Raw genomic sequence first — 21,259 nt, 5'->3', positions numbered from 1 at the left:
TTATGGAAATTCACGATTTTTAACTTATTAAAATCGCAAAATAAGTAGACATATCATGAAACTCTAGAAATGGTTTTCTCTGACTTCTCTCTAGGTTTTTTAGGGTTTTGATTGCACAATGGCAAGAAAAATCACAAAAAAAACTCAATCAAAAAACAAAATTCGTTCTAGAGCAAAAACTCGACTTTCATTTACTAATTGTACTGATCTTAATCTAGATATGGAACAAACGTCGTCTCCTCATGAGATTGCTAGCACTTCGGAATCAAGTCAAGGAGAGCCTGGTATACCACAATCAGCAGAAGCTTTGAGAACAAAGGAGGTTAATGAAATTGTGGGTATTCCAGTTTTGGATTTGGGGACGATTGTAGAAGATGATGAGGTTTCCCAGCCTAAAAAGGAAGCAGATGGTGAATGGACCCAAGTGAAAGGTAAACGCTCTTCCTCTTCTTCAATTGGACCTAGTTCTAAGGGGCTTTTACAATTAACATCTGAGGATGTGGAGTCAGAACTTAAATATTGGGATACGGCGGTAGTATGCTATGTACTTGGGGGGAACCCACCATGGGAGCTCTTGTCTGGCTTTATTTAGAAACTATGGGGTGTTTATAAGTTTGACAAATTATCTTTCCTACCTAATGGTGTCTTCTTGGTGAGGTTTCCTACAAAGGAGTGTCAGTCTCTTGTTCTGCAACAGGGTGTCCTAATGTTTGATAATAAGCCTTTAGTTGTCAAACCTTGGTCAGAAACTTGTTGTCTCATGAAAGAAAAAGTTAAGTCTGTACCTATCTGGTTGCGTCTCTGTGGTTTGCCTCTGAAGTTTTGGAGTAGGTCTTGTCTTGAGAAATTGGCAGGACTTTTGGGTAAATTTATTAAAAGAGACGGTGCCACGGAGGACAAAACCAGGCTTGGGTATGCAAGGCTACTGATAGAAGTTGATATAGGACAAGAGTTCCCTGATAAGTTTTTTTTTCTGGATGAAAAAGGAAAGGAGGTGTGTGTGTTGGTGGAATATGAGTGGAAGCCAACTATTTGTAGCACTTGTAAGGGAATATGCCATACTCAGGATATGTGCAGGAAAAAAGACACTTCTGTGCCTGTCACTAAACCTTCCAAACCAGGTCCTAAGCCAGGGGATAAGGTTTGGAGACCTATCCAGAGGCCTTCTCAGACTGCGCAACCTGCTACGCCTATAGTTCAGAAGACTCCAGCTCCATTTGGGGGTCCTACTTTCCATAATTCTGATCATATTCCTACTGTCACTATCATTCAGCAGATATCAAGGCAAGAACATCATTCTCTAAGTACTGAAGTTTCTCCTGCAAAATCTTATGCTGAAGCTCTCAGTCCTACAAAGCAAGCAAGTCAGAATGGGGGACAGGAGGAACCACCAGGAGTTGTTAATCATGAATAGTATTGGTAGTTGGAATGTTAGGGGAATAAATGGGATCAACAAGCAACTGGATGTCAAGAAGTTCTTACATCAGAATAAAGTTGGTCTCTATGGGTTAGTTGAAACTAAGGTTAAGCAGCAGGATTTTGATAAAATTTTGAATAATTTAGGGTCTCATTGGAAAGGCATCAATAATAATAGTTTTCATTCTGGTGGGAGAGTGTGGGTCATTTGGATTCCTCTCTTCTTTAATGTTACTACTTTGCATCAATCTGCTCAAAATATTACTGTTCAGGTTATTGTATTGTCTACTGGTGATGGTTTCATTTTCACAGTAGTATATGGATTTAATGATGATGAGGATAGGATGGATCTCTGGCAGGACCTGAAATATGTCCATGATAATTTTCCTGGCCCATGGGGGATTGGAAGGGAGGTTACTTCCTCTGAAATTATGGAGTTTAGAGAGTGTGTCCAATATTGTGATCTGATTGATATTCAAGGGATGGGTGCTTTTTATACTTGGAACAACAAGCAAGTGCTTGGGACTAGACACTATTCTCGAATTGATAGTTTCCTTGTTAATCCAGAGTGGATGGATATATATCCACTTGCTTATGCTCACTTTCTCCCTGAAGGTTTGTTTGACCATAACCCTGTGGTGTGCTATAGAAGACAAGACAAGGCTAGTAGAAGGCCAGCTTTTAGGTATTACAATATGTGGAGTCTTGACTCTGGTTTTCAGGATCTTGTTAAGAATAACTGGCTCCCTTCTGTTCAGGGGTCTCTTATGTATCAAATTGTGACCAAATTGAAGAAATTAAAGAAGCCTCTGAAAGAATTGAAAAGGAACCACTTCTCTGATGTTGACAAAGCTGTTGGTGTGGCCCAGGCCCTCTTAGACGATATTCAGCTTCAGATCCAGAGAACTCCTACTGATCATGCTTTGACTGAGGCTGAACTGGCTGCCGCTGACTCTTTGAGGCACTTGTGCAAAGTCCAACATAGCTTCCTGTCCCAGAAGGCCAAAGTTGAGTGGCTGGCCAATGGGGATGATAATACTCATTTCTTCCATAATCAAATCAGAGCTAGGCAGGTTCATAACAGTGTAAGTAGCATTAAAGGGACTGATGGGATCCTCTATAGTAATCCTAGTGATATTGAGCATGCCTTCCTGAATTACTATAAGGAACTGCTGGGTACAAGTCTCCCTACTACTCCTGTACATGCTCCTACTGTCAGGACTGGAAGATTGGTTACCCCTGATCACCATGCTATCCTCTTGGCTCCCATTACTTCTGCTGAGGTAAAAAATAGTATGTTTTCCATTGCTTCTTCAAAATCTCCTGGCCCAGATGGTTACTCAAGTCAGTTCTTTAAGGACACTTGGGGAACTGTTGGTGATGATATTACTGATGCTGTTAAAGACTTCTTCAATTCTGAGAAACTGTTGAGAGAGCTTAACACCACTGTGACACCCTCATTTATCGCGGAAAAATAAACACGTAATTCTAGAATAAAACTGCATGGATATGTTTGTAATAGGTTCATTTGGGTAAAAACCTGTAATTTTTAAAACCTGAACCTGTTATAAAGATATCCAAATTGGAAGGTGTCAAACATACAAGGTCTAACTAGAAGAGTCATAACATAACCATCGCTAAAGTCGCGAATAACAAATTATACAACCAAATGTAAAGAGGGAGACATATGTCCCTAAAATGTATGTGACATAAAAAGTGTTTAAGGGTCACAATAAAATAAAGCCAATCTAGGTTCCAAGGTTACTTTGCTCGCTAGCTCGTCCATGTACACCATATATGCATCACCTACCTGTCATTCGCATTTTATACAAATACGAAAGCCACAGTCAGTGGGGAGTAACTCCGAGTTCTCCCAGCCACGAAATGTCATAATTAATATAACATGTAAACATAAGAATATGAATATGAATAACACATAGCCTTAGCATATAGATGCTAGACAATCGTGCTTATCATGTGAACAACAATATAACAATACATAGTCCTAGCATGTGATTACTAGACCGACTCATACTACCCTATCATGTGAATCACATAACATCCAGGAATCCAAACTCTATCAACCATAGCCGGCTTGCATCTCACCTTCTATGATTCATAGAATCATCAAACAAGAAAGGGCAATATATCAAAGACAGGCATAAGTTCTTAGCACCGTCAATAGTCACTCAGAACTCGAGTCTATACCACGAGGTAGGGAAGGTAATCGAACCGGTATCTTGGCTCGAGGTTCTATCAAAACATGGCCAAGACACAACACAACCCTAGTACTAAATCAAGCAGACCTAGACATGCGGATACACACCACCGCACCCAAGACCCACAATTTTATAAAACCATGTGAGTACCCTAAGGAGTCCACCAAAGGGTTGGCTAGTACTTAAGCTGACCACTTACTCTCAAAATAAGTAACGAGGTCATGCCCCAACTTGGATATAAACCCACCAAGTCAGGAACACAGAGGCTATTAAGCAGTGAACATACACTCGTCAAAGACTATAATGACCTATCTATGATGAAGGCCGAAATACTCACCTAGGACCTAGTCCCAGCTAGTCCCAGCTTGAATACTTTAGCCCACACCACACAAGACAAGTAGGATACCTAATTAACCATAAGAGGGGCAAAGAGTCCAACTTACCAACATAAATGCTAACATTCTATCATGTGAAAGGACGATATTAACGAATTATCTTTATATAAAAAATGAGACGGAAATTAATTTAATTATATTTTAAATAAACCAAACTAGCGTCAAAACAATTTATGGACACGGCTCAAAAGTTATTATGACAACCTCAAACTCGGCTTAACCACCAACTACACATGGCCTCAAATTAGTGACTTAGCTAGGCCACGGCCAGGCCACAGCTAGGCCACTGGGAGTCCGACACGACCACCACCCGACTACCCATAACCACCCTTCACCCTACTTCATAACCTGACCCAAAAATCAGTCCAAAACAGAACCCAAAAGATGCCTAAGTTCGACCTCAACTCCAGTCCTCAAATGCAAAGTGAAAACCCACGATGACAGCTCTCGTCCCCGCTCAAAACAGTACCAATCGTCCCCCAAGACTCCATTCCCGCGCCTAAAAACAGTCCTAGCTGAGCCAACTAAGTCAGCATTTAAAACGGTTTTAGAGCGGAAATCCACAAGTATAAAGCAACTCAAAAACAGACCCTAAAGACTACAAAAATCGCCCCAACACAGAGTCCAAATTAGTCCAAAACAATCCCTACATGTCAGTATACACCGTCTCAACTATAAAACACACCAATTATCACCCAAAACAATCCATACATGTCAGCATACACCGTCTTAAATATACCACTTACTAACTAGCATCCCAAATGATCCCTAGAGGTCAGTATACACCGTCTCAACTATCTCCACATATCAGTATACACCATCTCAACTATACAACTGACTAATTAACATCCATAAGGATCCCTATATATAATTATACACCGTCTTAATTATAAAACAGACTAACCAGCATTCGAAATAAACATATTTTACAAGTAATATCGAGTAATCCGTTATCGTTACCTTTTTAATCTTCTACCAGACCGTCTATTTTAGTACATACAACCGTCTTATAATAAATAAAGCTGAAAATATAAATGGGTTTGTAAAAATACATGACGAAAATGAATTTTACTTACAATGGATTGACGAGAACGACGAAAGGAGCGCTATGGAACAAAAATAATTGAAAACGGATGACAAACGGAGCACCAGGACGGATTATAGACAAAAATTGAAGAGGTAACAAACAGAAGGAATAAGAAGGGCGAAGAAGAGGAAAAGAAGAAAGAGACGTGGGAAATCAAAAATGAGGCAGCAGCCTACCAGCCTGCTATTTATTATACGTACGTTTCTTCGTCGTTAAGAAACTTCGATAGTTATTAAAACCGTTTCGAGTTAAATTTAACCGATTTAAGTAAAAGTTTCAGTAATAAAACGGAATCAATAATAAATAAATTTAATGAGTGAAAATAAAATAAACTCAGCTAGTTAACGTAAATAATAAGAAATCGGCTTGAAACGGAATTATTAGCGATTTTTACGAAACTAACGGATATTAATAAAAATTGCTAATTTAGTGAAATAAGCTCAAAATAGCTAATTGGACGGTTTTGTTCCCAAAATCCAACTCGGGTTCACTTAAAACAACTTTCATAAGGACTCGTAAAGAAACGGAAATTATTAAATAAATAAATTCGAACTAACTTCAATAAACTCGAACTAACTTTAAATAAACTTATTAATGATTATTAAAATTAACGTATCGAATTATGATGAAATTAATTAATGAGCTAAGCATATATATATATAAATCGTTAAATGATGTAATTAAATTCAAAATAGCAATTAAAAGAATTTTATCCAACCTAATAAAATACGGGGTGTTACAATCACCCCATCTTTTAAAAAGTTTCGTCCTCGAAACTTGAAAGTATAAATGAAAGGTTATAAAAATAAAACTGAAATTGGAATCGGTAACCAAAACATTTAAAAGGTCACTTATCGTAAGAATTAAAATTCTTTCAAAAGTTTCAAATAAAATTTTAAAACGAACAGATTCTCATCAAAGGAACGGAAGTGTTCTCGTTGCGCATTCAAGAACATCACATTCCAAATCAAAGATAAGGTCAAAAAGCAAATTATTTGTATAAATCGAAAATCAAAATACTTTCAGAAACATTAATGAAAAGTTTTCAAAAGTATAAGTCTCATTCATGGAACGAAATTGCTCTTGTTGTGCACACAAGAACGCTAACCTTCCAAGTCAAAGACAAATTTAAAAACGAAAATCACTCGTCGACAAGAGTAGAACAAGTTATTAAACGTTTCTAATAACGAGTTCTAACATCCGATCAACGTTAAAATCAAAAGAAAAGGTAATCTACTCAAATTTTCTTTTGCAAAAAGCCAAAATAGAAATGAAGGTTTCACTTTTAAACCCAATTGGGGGTCAAATCCCTGAAAGTGTAACATTAAAATTTGACAAAGAAGTCATAAATAGATCAAAGTTAACAGAAATTGGACAAAACTTAACGAAATCTCGGGTCTAGTAATTAAAATTACGATAAATGAGTTTATATTCAAGGAAGGAATAGGGAACTAAATCAAATTTTCATTTTCAAATCTTTAAAAATAGGTTAGGTTTGCAGAAGTGACATAAACTTTTAAGAATGAATCGAAACTGGTAGCTTGAAAGTTTAGAAGTTGTACAAAAAGGAAAGTAACTTAGATAGCATAGAAACAAAGTATGTTAAGAGAGCTCAAACTTAAGCAACAAGAGAGCTATAATGAATTTCATAGGGTAGAAATTGAAGTCAAAATTACAAGGATGTCAAAGATAGAGTTTCACAAGATACGAATGTCAAACTTAAAGGAGGAGCAAGATGAAGCGAGGAAAAGAGGTATGAACGGTAACGCTTATGATCGAGGAGAAAGGGAATTTTAGACAACAAGGAAACTTAAGCAACATGTCAGGGTGTGAGACTAAAAGAGTCGAATCATAAAGATAACTAGTTAACAACCAGTAAGAGATATTAGAATTAGGAAGGTATTCAAGACAAGGAAATAACGAGTAAACTTTTATAGTTAAGAATCAAATCCAACCAAGGTATGAACGAAAGGGAGGAAAACGATTAATGGTACGAAAGAGGATTTTAAGGCTTAATCCATACGCTTCCTAAAACTTAAAGTTCTCTCTAACAAGGTCACGCCTATTAGGGCATTGTACCTCATGACAAAACGACCAAATCCCAAACAAAGGTCAAGGTAAAATAAACGCTCGCTTAAGGGGTGATAAATCGGTTAGATACTTCTTCCACCTATCTTATCACATATTAGGATTTCCCTAAATCAAATCTATCACTCAAGTATAAAAGCATCTCTTTATCTCAAGCACTCGACATAACCTCAATGTTTTAAAAACCAAAGAATGAATTGATAAAGACTTCTCAACAAAGTTCTCAAGGAACAACTAACACCAAATCACATTCCCAAACTATACGGGATTGTTAACATCTAAAAATGGGGTTTCTTCCTAATTCATATTCTAAACTTATCTCATGTTTACTCCTAAGGTGACGACGCTCAACCTACTAAGCTTTCAAATCTCAAACATAAACAACAAAGCCAAGTTCTATAACTTTAATCACATAGGCAACTCATTCCTAACACAAAGAATCCACCAATCGATTATACTTACTTTGTCAAGGAACTAGGTATAAGAATCACTAAGTATGTCTCATCACCTTACCTAAGTCTTTCTAACATCACGACTTCTCAAAGCCAGGGTTAAGGGTCAGACACAAACAATCTCCTCAAAAGTCGAATTTTCCAACCCAGGTCATCATTCCTCACAAGAAAGAGTACTATCTAATGGCGTTAAGGGAGGATAAGCAAAGAACAAAGGACAAGTTAGGAGTACAAGCGTAGCTTTTAAAGTAAAACAAAAGGGAGTTTAGAAGGAGGATAAGCACCAAGAGATTAAGAATAAGGCGAGATACAAAAAGAACGGGAAACATCTTCAAGGAAGTAGAAGCATTCTTCAAAGGTTGAACAAATCTTCACTCCTCAGCAATAGGCACTAACTCTTGATCTTCGTAAAATATAAGTGTCCTTTCAATGGAACGGAGATACTCTTGGCGATCACTCAAGAACATCAATATTCAAATTCAAAGACATAAAAATATATTTTTACACCAACAAATGATAAAACTAATTATCAGACGTCTCCAATAACAAGCTTTAACACTAATTGACGTTAAAACCAGTGAAAAACATTAAAATATTTTCAAAACCTTTAGTTCAATTTTTTTTTTATAATAAGGGTAATAGCTCTATTAGCTATAGATAAGCTCACAGTCATTGATCCAAGAACACAATAATTATTAAATGACAATCAACAAACAGGTTAGTACCTAACAAAGAGCAAACACACAGAGACTACAACATAAGGTCCTAAGTCTACCCATCTTACACATCTCTCAAGTTTATTATTTTAAGGTCAAGTTATTTATATTGGGGTGCACAAACGTGCGTCGGGAGCAAATATGCTCTGATACCAACTGTGACACCCTCATTTATCGCGGAAAAATAAACACGTAATTCTAGAATAAAACTGCATGGATATGTTTGTAATAGGTTCATTTGGGTAAAAACCTGTAATTTTTAAAACCTGAACCTGTTATAAAGATATCCAAATTGGAAGGTGTCAAACATACAAGGTCTAACTAGAAGAGTCATAACATAACCATCGCTAAAGTCGCGAATAGCAAATTATACAACCAAATGTAAAGAGGGAGACATATGTCCCAAAAATGTATGTGACATAAAAAGTGTTTAAGGGTCACAATAAAATAAAGCCAATCTAGGTTCCAAGGTTACTTTGCTCGCTAGCTCGTCCATGTACCCCATATATGCATCATCTACCTGTCATTCGCATTTTATACAAATACGAAAGCCACAGTCAGTGGGGAGTAACTCCGAGTTCTCCCAGCCACGAAATGTCATAATTAATATAACATGTAAACATAAGAATATGAATATGAATAACACATAGCCTTAGCATATAGATGCTAGACAATCGTGCTTATCATGTGAACAACAATATAACAACACATAGTCCTAGCATGTGATTACTAGACCGACTCATACTACCCTATCATGTGAATCACATAACATCCAGGAATCCAAACTCTATCAACCATAGCCGGCTTGCATCTCACCTTCTATGATTCATAGAATCATCAAACAAGAAAGGGCAATATATCAAAGACATGCATAAGTTCTTAGCCCCGTCAATAGTCACTCTGTAACTCGAGTCTATACCACGAGGTAGGGAAGGTAATCGAACCGGTATCTTGGCTCAGAGGTTCTATCAAAACATGGCCAAGACACACCACAACCCTAGTACTAAATCTGCGCAGACCTAGACATGCGGATACACACCACCGCACCCAAGACCCACAATTTTATAAAACCATGTGAGTACCCTAAGGAGTCCACCAAAGGGTTGGCTAGTACTTAAGCTGACCACTTACTCTCAAAATAAGTAACGAGGTCATGCCCCAACTTGGATATAAACCCACCAAGTCAGGAACACAGAGGCTATTAAGTAGTGAACATACACTCGTCAAAGACTATAATGACCTATCTATAATGAAGGCCGAAATACTCACCTAGGACCTAGTCCCAGCTAGTCCCAGCTTGAATACTTTAGCCCACACCACACAAGACAAGTAGGATACCTAATTAACCATAAGAGGGGCAAAGAGTCCAACTTACCAACATAAATGCTAACATTCTATCATGTGAAAGGACGATATTAACGAATTATCTTTATATAAAATATCAGACGGAAATTAATTTAATTATATTTTAAATAAACCAAACTAGCGTCAAAACAATTTATGGACACGGCTCAAAAGTTATTATGACAACCTCAAACTCGGCCTAACCACCAACTACACATGGCCTCAAATTAGTGACTTAGCTAGGCCACGGCCAGGCCACAGCTAGGCCACTGGGAGTCCGACACGACCACCACCCGACTACCCATAGCCACCCTTCACCCTACTTCATAACCTGACCCAAAAATCAGTCCAAAACAGAACCCAAAAGATGCCTAAGTTCGACCTCAACTCCAGTCCTCAAATGCAAAGTGAAAACCCACGATGACAGCTCTCGTCCCTGCCCAAAACAGAGTACCAATCGTCCCCTTAAGACTTCATTCTCGCGCCTAAAAACAGTCCTAGCTGAGCCAACTAAGTCAGCATTTAAAACGGTTTTAGAGCGGAAATCCACAAGTATAAAGCAACTCAAAAACAGACCCTAAAGACTACAAAAATCGCCCAACACGAGTCCAAATTAGTCCAAAACAATCCCTACATGTCAAGGTATACACCGTCTCAACTATAAAACACACCAATTATCACCCAAAACAATCCATACATGTCAGCATACACCGTCTTAAATATACCACTTACTAACTAGCATCCCAAATGATCCCTAGAGGTCAGTATACACCGTCTCAACTATCTCCACATATCAGTATACACCGTCTCAACTATACAACTGACTAATTAACATCCATAAGGATCCCTATATATAATTATACACCGTCTTAATTATAAAACAGACTAACCAGCATTCGAAATAAACATATTTTACAAGTAATATCGAGTAATCCGTTATCGTTACCTTTTTAATCTTCTACCGCACCGTCTATTTTAGTACATACAAATAGTCTTATAATAAATAAAGCTGAAAATATAAATGGGTTTGTAAAAATACATGACGAAAATGAATTTTACTTACAACGGATTGACGAGAACGACGAAAGGAGCGCTATGGAACAAAAATAGTTGAAAACGGATGACAAACGGAGCACCAGGACGGATTATAGACAAAAATTGAAGAGGTAACAAACAGAAGGAATAAGAAGGGCGAAGAAGAGGAAAAGAAGAAAGAGACGTGGGAAATAAAAAATGAGGCAGCAGCCTGCCAGCCTGCTATTTATTATACGTACGTTTCTTCGTCGTTAAGAAACTTCGATAGTTATTAAAACCGTTTTGAATTAAATTTAACCGATTTAAGTAAAAGTTTCAGTAATAAAACGAAATCAATAATAAATAAATTTAATGAGTGAAAATAAAATAAACTCAGCTAGTTAACGTAAATAATAAGAAATCGGCTTGAAACGGAATTATTAGCGATTTTTACGAAACTAACGGATATTAATAAAATTGCTAATTTAGTGAAATAAGCTCAAAATAGCTAATTGGACGGTTTTGTTCCCAAAATCCATCTCGGGTTCACTTAAAACAACTTTCATAAGGACTCGTAAAGAAACGGAAATTATTAAATAAATAAACTCGAACTAACTTCAATAAACTCGAACTAACTTTAAATAAACTTATTAATGATTATTAAAATTAACGTATCGAATTATGATGAAATTAATTAATTAGCTAAGCATATATATATAAATCGTTAAATGATGTAATTAAATTCAAAATAGCAATTAAAAGAATTTTATCCAACTTAATAAAATACGGAGTGTTACAACCACAAACCTCAATCTCATTCCCAAAATGACCAACCCCAATAGTGTCCTTGATTTCAGACCTATTGCTTGCTGCAATACAGTGTTTTTTTTTTTGGTGTAATGTGAGTATATTATATATCATATCAAAAAATAATTACATGAGGTTCAAGGATCAAATCCTACTAGAAGCATATCAAACCAGCATCATATTTTGCAGCCAAAGTAGCTGAGATTGATCTACTATTGTAATACTCCGTATTTATAAGTCTTGGGGTACTCTATCGAGTAGCCCTTACTCTGTCGAGTAAGGGTAAGTTGCGAAATAAAATAGTTTCTGACCTGTTGGGTACTCGATCGAGTAGCTGGGGCACTCGATCGAGTAAGGGGGTACTCGATCGAGTGTCCGGTTTTACGGGGAGTTTTCTCGGGTTTTGTTAATTATGCGATTAAGGTATTTAAGTTCCGTCGTCATTATTCTAAACCACTTTTACAAAACCTAAATTCCTGTTTAAGAGAGAAAGCAACAAGTTCATCTTCCTAATCGCATTCTTAGCAATTCCCGGAGTTCAGACGGTCAGTTCTTGTCGTTGTTTATATCGTTGGGTTCCTTGCGTCGAGGGTAAGATCTATGTACCCTTTTTATTGTTTTTCCTCTGATTTGGTTAAACCCTAATTTAGAGATTGGGGGTTTTTATGTGTAGTATGTGATGGGTAGCCTCTATGTGTTGTATGATAGGAGGAGGGTTCATAGAAGAGGCTTTTTGACTCGGTTGATAGAGAGACTGTCTCGATTGTGTGCATACCGGGTAGGATTTCCTACTCGTATTAGTCCCATAATGGGATATTGGTTGATGTATTGTATTTGGTTGTTTTATATAATAATTGTACTGTGATTGTGGTTGTGATCGTTGTTGATGGTTCGCGAGGCGTGGCCTCGGCTGAGTGGGGTCACTTGCGGGAGTGACTTCACGCCCCAGTTTCGCCTTCTGTGGAACCCGCCACAGAAGGGATGTGCACATTAATGGACAGGGTTATCGCTTACTATGTGGAGCGGGGATTTGGTGGGTACGGCTGCGGTCCCCCACTGGCAGGGCTGGTCCAGTGGACAGTCAGTATTGAGATGATGGGAATTGGTTGGTTGTGTGTGTGTGTGTGTGATTAAGGTATGTCTGTGTATCTTATTGTTGTTATACGATTGATTGATTGTGTGATTAGTCTCGACCCGGTGTTGTTTTATAAACTGCGGTGATCCATTTGGGATGGTGAGCAGATATTGAGCGGTATTGAGATGAGTCTTGGGATAGCTGGGATGCCACGACATGATGATAGGAGTCTTCCGCTGTAGCCTTTAGTTTATTTACATTTCAGTTAGAACAGTCAGTTTGGAATCATGTATCGTACTTTTGGTTTGGTTTTGAGGATTGTAACTATTCGCTGAACTATTTATATTAAACGTTGTTTCTTCATTTTTGTTTGATTATCATTGCCTCGGGTAACCGAGATGGTAATGTCTTCATACCTGAGTGGTCCTGGTAAGGCACTTGGAGTATGGGGGTGTTACAAATGGTATCAGAGCGACGATCCTGAAACCTGTAACCAATGAACCTAATGAACATAGGGAGTCAATTAAAATGAACCCGGGGTAAAAGTTGTAGGAGCTAGTGCAAAGGCTTGGGAGACATCCTAAAGTCGCTAGGGTCGCCCTACAACTTTGAACCGGTCACATGGGGGAAGTGTTTGTCGAGTCGTATGTGTGTTTGGTTAACTTGTGTAAGAATGTGGTGAAATGTGTTAATTGTTGGGTGTTGAAGTAGAAAGTTGAGCATGTGAAAGAAAATGGTGATATGTGGGAATTTGTTGATGAGATGATAACATGTTGGATGATTTACAATGTGGCATTTAATAACATGATGAAATGATCTCGTAGATGGTAGAAAAGATGTGTAGCATGTGTATTATGATATAATGTGGTTTATAAGTTTAGCATGTTAGCATATGACGTAATATGCGGGTAGCTTTTATGTATTAGCGTGACTCGATCGAGTGGGACTGACTCGATCGGGTGGGTTTTTGACGATTTTGAGTCCAGAATCGTGTTTTTGGGGACTCGATCGAGTAGCTAGGGGCACTCGATCGAGTAGGGGGTCACTCGATCGAGTAGCCTAGATACTCGATCGAGTAGGTAAGAGATCGAAGGTCATTGGGGTCGATGTTTGGGTACTCGATCGAGTATGTTGGGCACTCGATCGAGTAGCCCGTTACTCGATCGAGTGGGTTTGGGAACTCGATCGAGTGGGTTCTGGGTGGCGTATTTTCGTGTTTTGAAGTTTAGTACGTGTGTTCATATACCCTTTCTTATATATGTATAGTTTCAAGATGCCGCCCAAGAGAACTGCTTTGTATGCGAGAGCTGAGCTTATGACCGTGGATGACATCGTTAAGATGTTAGAGCACAGGATGCTCTTCGAGACCCTAAAGAAAGTGAATGAGGATAAGAATAAGGATAAGGAGAAGGAGGTTGATCATTCAAAAATCAGCCTCTATATTGCGAGGTTTAACCCGAAAGAATACAAGGGAGTTGGGGAGCCTAAACTTCTTGATAGTTGGCTGAGAGAGATGGAGAACATATTAGATTTGGTTCACTGTCCGATGAGATGAGAGTGGAACAGTGCGTTCTATCCGAGGGAGGCAACAGGCAAGTGGTGGGATTCGGTGAAAGTGAGTGCTAAGGAGATATATACAAACCAAGGCTTACCTGCTATACCTTGGGAGGAGTTTCGTAGGGCTGTGAGGAAGGAGTTTGTACCGGAACATGTGAGGAGTAAGATGAGAGAAGAGTTTGATGGTTTTAAGATGACCGCCGAGATGTCCGTGGTGAGTACTACAGCTGTTCAATGAGAAGTCTAGGTATCTTTGAGGATATGGGTTTGAGTGAGGAGAATCGGCATTGAGGTTTGAGAGGGGTTGACCCCTAAGATTATGGATAAGTTACCCGTGGGAATCCTTACTGATGTTAAGGAAGCTTATGAGAGGAGGGGGAGAGCGAGAGGTTAGTGGAGATGGCTCGGGAGAGGTTAGGTGGTGAGAAGAGGAAGTCCGAGAGTGAGGGTGGTGGCCAATCGAATCACAAGAAAGGCAACCACAATCAGTCTAAGGGATTTTCTTCTCGGGTCCGGGTTCGATCTTTGGGGCTTCCTTTGGGCGTGGCCGTGGAAGTGTGAGTAATAGTTGGGGAGTGACTGCTATAGGTTGTGGTGGTGTAGGCCACAAGAGACATGAGTGCACAAGTGCACCGGGATCTTTCCGGAGACTGCGTGAGCTTCGCGAGCAACATACCGGCTGGATCGTGGCCAAACCGGGGAAGTCAGAGTTACCAGAGTGGAGGCAACCGCAACGGCGGTAATCCTTATCAGAAACCACCAGCGAACAACAACAACAATCAAGGGTCGAGTGCTAAGCCGACCACCTCGGCCAAGATCTTGTCCGGGAGGTGGGCGGAAGACCAGTGGCAAGTTATTCATGATGGAGAAGAAAGCAGCTGAGGAAGATGCGCACGTTATCACCGGTACATTCCTTGTTAATGGTATTCCTACATTTGTTTTGTTTGATTCAGGGGCTTCTCAGTCGTTTGTGTCTTCGAGTCATGTCAAACAGTTGGGTTTGAGAGTATATGAGTCTGTCAGTGAGCAAGTTTTCATACCTTCGCGTGAGTCTGTATCGTGTGGGAGATTGTTCAGAGAGGTATCTTTGATAGTTGGGCAAGTTGATTTCCCTGTAAACTTGCTAGAGTTTCCTTTTAACGGTTTTGAGATGATAGTTGGGATGGATTGGTTAGGAAAGTATAAAGCTAAGATAGACTGTCATCAAAAGAAAGTGTCTTTAAGAGGTCCTAAGGGTATGATCTGATAGAGAAGGGATACATTAGACCAAGTGTATCGCCGTGGGGAGCACCAGTTCTTTTCGTGAAGAAGAAAGATGGGAGTTTTAGGTTATGCATAGATTACAGGGAGCTGAACCGAGTGACGATAAAGAACAAGTATCCTTTGCCAAGGATAGATGACCTGTTTGATCAGTTGAGCGGTGCAACAGTCTTTTCTAAGATTGATTTGAGGTCGGGGTACCATCAGGTGAAGATTAGAGAGGTGGACATACCAAAGACAGCTTTCACGTCGAGGTATGGCCATTATGAGTATGTGGTGATGCCGTTTGGGTTGTCTAATGCGCCGGTAGTGTTTATGGATTTGATGAATAGAATCTTCAGACAGTTTTTGGACCACTTTGTAGTAGTGTTTATCGATGATATCTTAGTCTACTCTAAGACTAAGGAGGAGCATGAGGAGCATCTGAGAATCGTGTTGCAGACTTTGAGGGATCATGAGTTGTATGCTAAACTGTCCAAGTGTGAGTTCTGGTTAGAGAAAGTTGCTTTTCTGGGGCATGTAATCTCTAAAGATGGGGTAGCTGTGGATCCGGCGAAGATTGAGGCAATGACAAAGTGGGAAGCAGAAGAATGTTCTTGAGGTTAGGAGTTTCTTGGGTTTAGTTTGGATACTACGGACGGTTCGTGAAAGATTTCTCTAAGATAGCTAGACCGATGACAGCGTTGATGAGGAAAGAGAACAGGTTTCGTTGGGATGAGAGTTGTGAGACGGCGTTCCAAACATTAAAGGAGCGGTTGACCACGCTCTGTCTTAGCATTACTGAAGGGAGCGAGAACTTTGAGGTGTATACAGATGCCTCGAAGAATGGGCTGGGATGTGTGTTGATGCAGAATGGCAAAGTGATTGCCTATGCTTCTAGGTAATTGAAGCCTTATGAGGAGAACTACCCTACTCATGATCTGGAGTTGGGTGCAGTGGTGTTTGCTCTCAAGATTTGGAGACATTACCTTTATGGAGCAATCTTTAAGGTATTTTCTGATCATAAGAGTCTCAAGTACATCTTCACGCAGAAGGAGTTGAACATGAGACAGAGGAGGTGGATGGAGCTGATTGGCGATTATGACATGGAAATCATCTACCATGAAGGGAAAGCCAATGTTGTAGTTGATGCTTTGAGTAGGAAGAGTGTACATTCCACGTGTACGGCTCTATCTTTGATGAGGTGAGGGATGAGGTAGCGAGTTTTGGGATACATATGATGCGGAAAGGAGATGCCATGGGTGATAGGACAAGTACATCCGGAGTTTTATGATGATATTCGGGGTAAGCGGGCTTTGGATCCTAAGATAGTGGAGTGGAGAGCTGGAGTAGAGAAAGGGACAGTGTCCGGTTTTCTATTCATACGAGATGGTAGTTTGAGGTTTGATGGTAGGTGGTGTGTTCCTAATGACGAGGAGTTGAAAAAGACTATCATGACAGAGGCACATTGCACACCATATTGAGTTCATCCAGGAGGAGACAAGCTATACAAGGATTTGAAGAAAACGTTTTGGTGGCACAGGATGAAGAAAGAGAGAGCTGAGTTTGTGTCCGTTGTTTGACATGCCGAGAGTTAAAGGGGAACAAGCGATGACCACAAGGTAAGATTCAGTCTTTAGAGGTGCATGAGTGGAAGTGGGAATCCATTTCCATGGATTCCATTGTGGGTTTGCCAAAGAGTCAACAAGGTAACAACATGATTTGGGTGATAGTGGATCGTCGACCAAGTCATCTCACTTTGTTCCAATGAAAGATACATGGACTAAGGCACAATTGGCTATGGCATATCGAAAGAACGTGCTTAAGTTACATGGAGTCCCTAAGGACATAGTGTCTGACAGAGATGCGAGGTTTATATCGAGGTTTTGGAAGGAGTTGCAGGAATCGTTGGGAACAACTTTGAAGATGAGTACTGACATTTCATCCTGCTCTGAGACAGGCAGATCGAGAGAACAATCAAGACTCTTGAGGATATGTTGCGAGCTTGTGTGATGGATTTTGGTGGTAGGCTGGGAGCGAGAGAGGTGGACTTGATAGAATTTTCTTACAATAACAGTTATCACACCAATATAGGTATGGCACCGTTTGAGGCTTTGTATGGGAGGAGATGTAGGAGTCCAATCTGTTGGGACGATAGTCTTTGAGGCAAAGTGGTTTTAGGACCAGAGATGGTGCATGAGATGGTGGAGCAGATTAAGATGATCAGGGAACGGATGAGAGCAGCCCAGGATCGACAAAAGAGTTATGCAGATCTACATCGTCGGGACATAGAGTTTCAAGTTGGGGACAAGGTTCTTTTGAAAGTGTCTCCTTTGCGTGGGGTTATGAGATTTGGGAAGAAAGGCAAGTTAAGTCAGAAGTTTATAGGGCCTTATGAGATCTTAGAGCGAGTTGGGGAAGTTGCTTATCGTCTAGCTTTACCAGCTGCGTTAGAGAGAGTGCATAATGTGTTTCATGTATCGCAGCTGCGGAAGTATGTGAGTGACCCGTCACATGTGTTGGAGGCAGAGAGCTTAGAGCTAGATGAGTCCTTATCATATCTTGAGGTGCCTAAGCAGATTCTAGACCGAAAGGTTAGAAAGACTAGGAGTGGTGAGACAGTTTTGCTTAAGATCCTGTGGTCTAACCACGAGACCGAGGAAGCTACATGGGAGCCAGAGGAAGCTATGAAAGAGCGTTACCCTTTCCTTTTTGATCAGGTATGTATGGTTACGGGGACGTAACCTTGTTTCTTTTAGGGGGGTAGGAGATGATCGCGAGCAGTTTTTAAGAGTTTTATACCCCTTTTATAAGTTGTGTCGGGATGTTTGTCGGGATGAGTTGGGTTAGTATCATGTTTTATGTTGAATTTTATTTTGGTTGCTGAGTCGGGAAGGTTATGGGAGTACCTTTGTTTAGTAGTGGTTTGAACTTCGGGGACGAAGTTCCTTTTAAGGAGGGAAGACTGTAATACTCCGTATTTATAAGTCTTGGGGTACTCTATCGAGTAGCCCTTACTCTGTCGAGTAAGGGTAAGTTGCGAAATAAAATAGTTTCTGACCTGTTGGGTACTCGATCGAGTAGCTGGGGCACTCGATCGATTAAGGGGGTACTCGATCGAGTGTCCGGTTTTACGGGGAGTTTTCTCGGGTTTTGTTAATTATGCGATTAAGGTATTTAAGTTAAAGTCGTCATTATTCTAAACCACTTTTACAAAACCTAAATTCTTGTTTAAGAGAGAAAGCAACAAGTTCATCTTCCTAATCGCATTCTTAGCAATTCCGGAGTTCGACGGTCGAGTTCTTGTCGTTGTTTATATCGTTGGGTTCCTTGCGTCGAGGGTAAGATCTATGTACCCTTTTTATTGTTTTTCCTCTGATTTGGTTAAACTCTAATTTAGAGATTGGGGGTTTTTATGTGTAGTATGTGATGGGTAGCCTCTATGTGTTGTATGATTGGAGGAGGGTTCATAGAAGAGGCTTTTTGACTCAAAGAAAGAGAGACCGTCGATTGTGTGCATACCAGGTAGGATTTCCTACTCAGTATTAGTCCCATAATGGGATATTGGTTGATGTATTGTATTTGGTTGTTTGATATAATAATTGTCTTGTGATTGTGGTTGTGATCGTTGTTGATGGTTCGCGAGGCGTGGCCTCGAGTGGGTTCACTTGGGAGTGACTTCACGCCCTAGTTTCGCTTCGTGGAACCCGCCACGAAGGGATGTGCACATTAATGGACAGGGTTATCGCTCACTATGTGAAGCGGGGATTTGGTGGGTACGTGCGGTCTCCCCTTTGGTGGCTGGTCCGGTGGACGATCGAGTATTGAGATGATGGGAATTGGTTGGTTGGTGTGTGTGTGTGTGTGTGTGACGGTTAAGGTGTCTGTGTATCTTATTGTTGTTATACTGATTGATTGTGTGATTAGTACGACCCCGGTGTTGTTTTGTAAACTGCGGTGATCCATTCGGGGATGGTGAGCAGATATTGAGCGGGTATTGAGATGAGTACTGGGATAGCCGGGATGCCACGACATGATGATAGGAGTCTTCATTTGTAGCCTTTAGTTTATTTACATTTCAGTTAGAACAGTCAGTTTGGAATCATGTATCGTACTTTTGGTTTGGTTTTGAGGATTGTAACTATTCGCTAAACTATTTATATTAAACGTTGTTTCTTCATTGTTGTTTGATTATCATTGCCTCGGGTAACCGAGATGGTAATGTCTTCATACCTGAGTGGTCCTGGTAAGGCACTTGGAGTATGGGGGTGTTACAACTATAACCTTACATTTCATTTTAATCCTCCTCTTGATGTCATCCTCTATTCGAGCAGCAGTAACTTCAGGTCTCACTAGCCAGGCATTGATCCTGGCATTGTTTCTTTGGAACTAAATAACATAGCAGTAAGCATTGAACATGGCCACCTTAAACTTCCATTGCATAGTATTCCTGTTAGCAGCACTCAGTCTGTCTATTGTTGGGAAGCTGCCTCCAAACCAATGCAAAGCAAACAGTCGAACTTTTTGACAAAGATACACACGGTTCGTAAGAACAGATGCTCCACTTTGTTTACGGTTGTCTGTGGCACAAGTATACACCGATTATCGGCAGCAGTCAAACCTAAACAATTTACTCTTCACATTCATGCCTTCATTCATTCTCAGCCAGGTAGTCAATGAGTGTTTAGGGATATTCTAACTATTCCACACTATATTAGTCCAGTTCAGAGAGGGGTGAGTAGGAGTAAGCTAGGCATACCCCTCTTTAATAGAGTAACCTTTAGAGTTCATTATCCATTTGTTGTCATGAAAACCATCATTGAGCTTCTCTTTTACTTTACACACATTTTTCCAAACCCAGGTTGCATCAGCAGGGGGAGAGTAGTTATGCCAGTCTTGATTTTTAATATACACATCACTGATCCATTTAATCCATAGCCTATCAGCTTTGCAATAGATCCAATTAACCAGTTTTTCCCACAGTGGCAATATTCCAGACATCAGCTTTCTTTATCCCTAAACCTCCCTCCTTTTTAGGCAAAGTAACTTTGTCCCAAGCTACAAGGGGGACTCTGTGGTAGTCAGAGGAGTCATCCCACAGGAAGTTCCTGCAAATGGCCATTATATGGTTAATGATGCATTTAGGAATAATGAACATTTGAGCCCAGTAGTTTTGAAGAGTGTTGAGAACAGCATTGATGAGAGTCACCCTGCCAGCATAGGAAAGTTTTTTGGCTCCAAGGCCTCTGATCCGTGCCACCATCTTTTCAGTTAAGGCAGAGCATTCCTTCTTGGTGAGCCTACCTGCTTTAATAGGCACTCGCAGGTACCTGAAAGGCATGGTGCCCTCCCTGAAACCTGTCACCTGTTTAATGCCCTCTCTAATGTCCTCAGAAACTCCATTGAAGAATATTTCAGACTTGGAGTTATTCATGGCCAATCCAGATGCCTTAGAAAAGGATGAGAAGGCTCTCATGAGAAGCCAAATGGATTGTGGTTTACCCTTGCAGAAGAGAAGTAAGTCATCAGCAAACATGAGGTGTGTGAGCTTCAAGTTCTTGCATAGGGGATGATATTGGAATGGCCATCTATCAGTTGCAAATTTAATCAATCTTGTTAAGTACTCCATGCATATGGTAAAAAGAAGAGGAGATATTGGGTCTCCCTGCCTCCAATACAGTTTATAAATGCATGTCTAAGGTGCTGTGTCAAAGACTTAGTCTGATTCTCCCTGATATTATTAATGAGAGTCAAGGAGGTTTCATCAAAGGGAGAAATATAGTGGAAAATGTCTTGATTTGCCAGGATTTAGTCAGATTATATAATAGGAAAGCTGCCTCTCCTCGTTGC

General features: G+C 40.0%; 1 protein-coding gene across 1 annotated transcript; it reads left to right on the top strand.

The window, feature by feature from the left end:
- The first annotated feature begins 220 nt into the window (after positions 1 to 220).
- On the top strand, positions 221 to 20,294 carry LOC141607675 (uncharacterized). Its single transcript, XM_074427029.1, has 4 exons — positions 221 to 544; positions 698 to 1,356; positions 1,436 to 2,864; positions 20,271 to 20,294. Exons 1-4 carry the CDS (start codon positions 221 to 223, stop codon positions 20,292 to 20,294), a joined length of 2,436 nt encoding a protein of 811 aa, XP_074283130.1.
- Positions 20,295 to 21,259: the final 965 nt, after the last annotated feature.

The sequence above is a fragment of the Silene latifolia genome, chromosome 10 (assembly GCF_048544455.1).
Source record: "Silene latifolia isolate original U9 population chromosome 10, ASM4854445v1, whole genome shotgun sequence".
Taxonomy (NCBI): domain Eukaryota; kingdom Viridiplantae; phylum Streptophyta; class Magnoliopsida; order Caryophyllales; family Caryophyllaceae; genus Silene; species Silene latifolia.
This window is presented reverse-complemented; position numbering and strand designations above follow the sequence as displayed.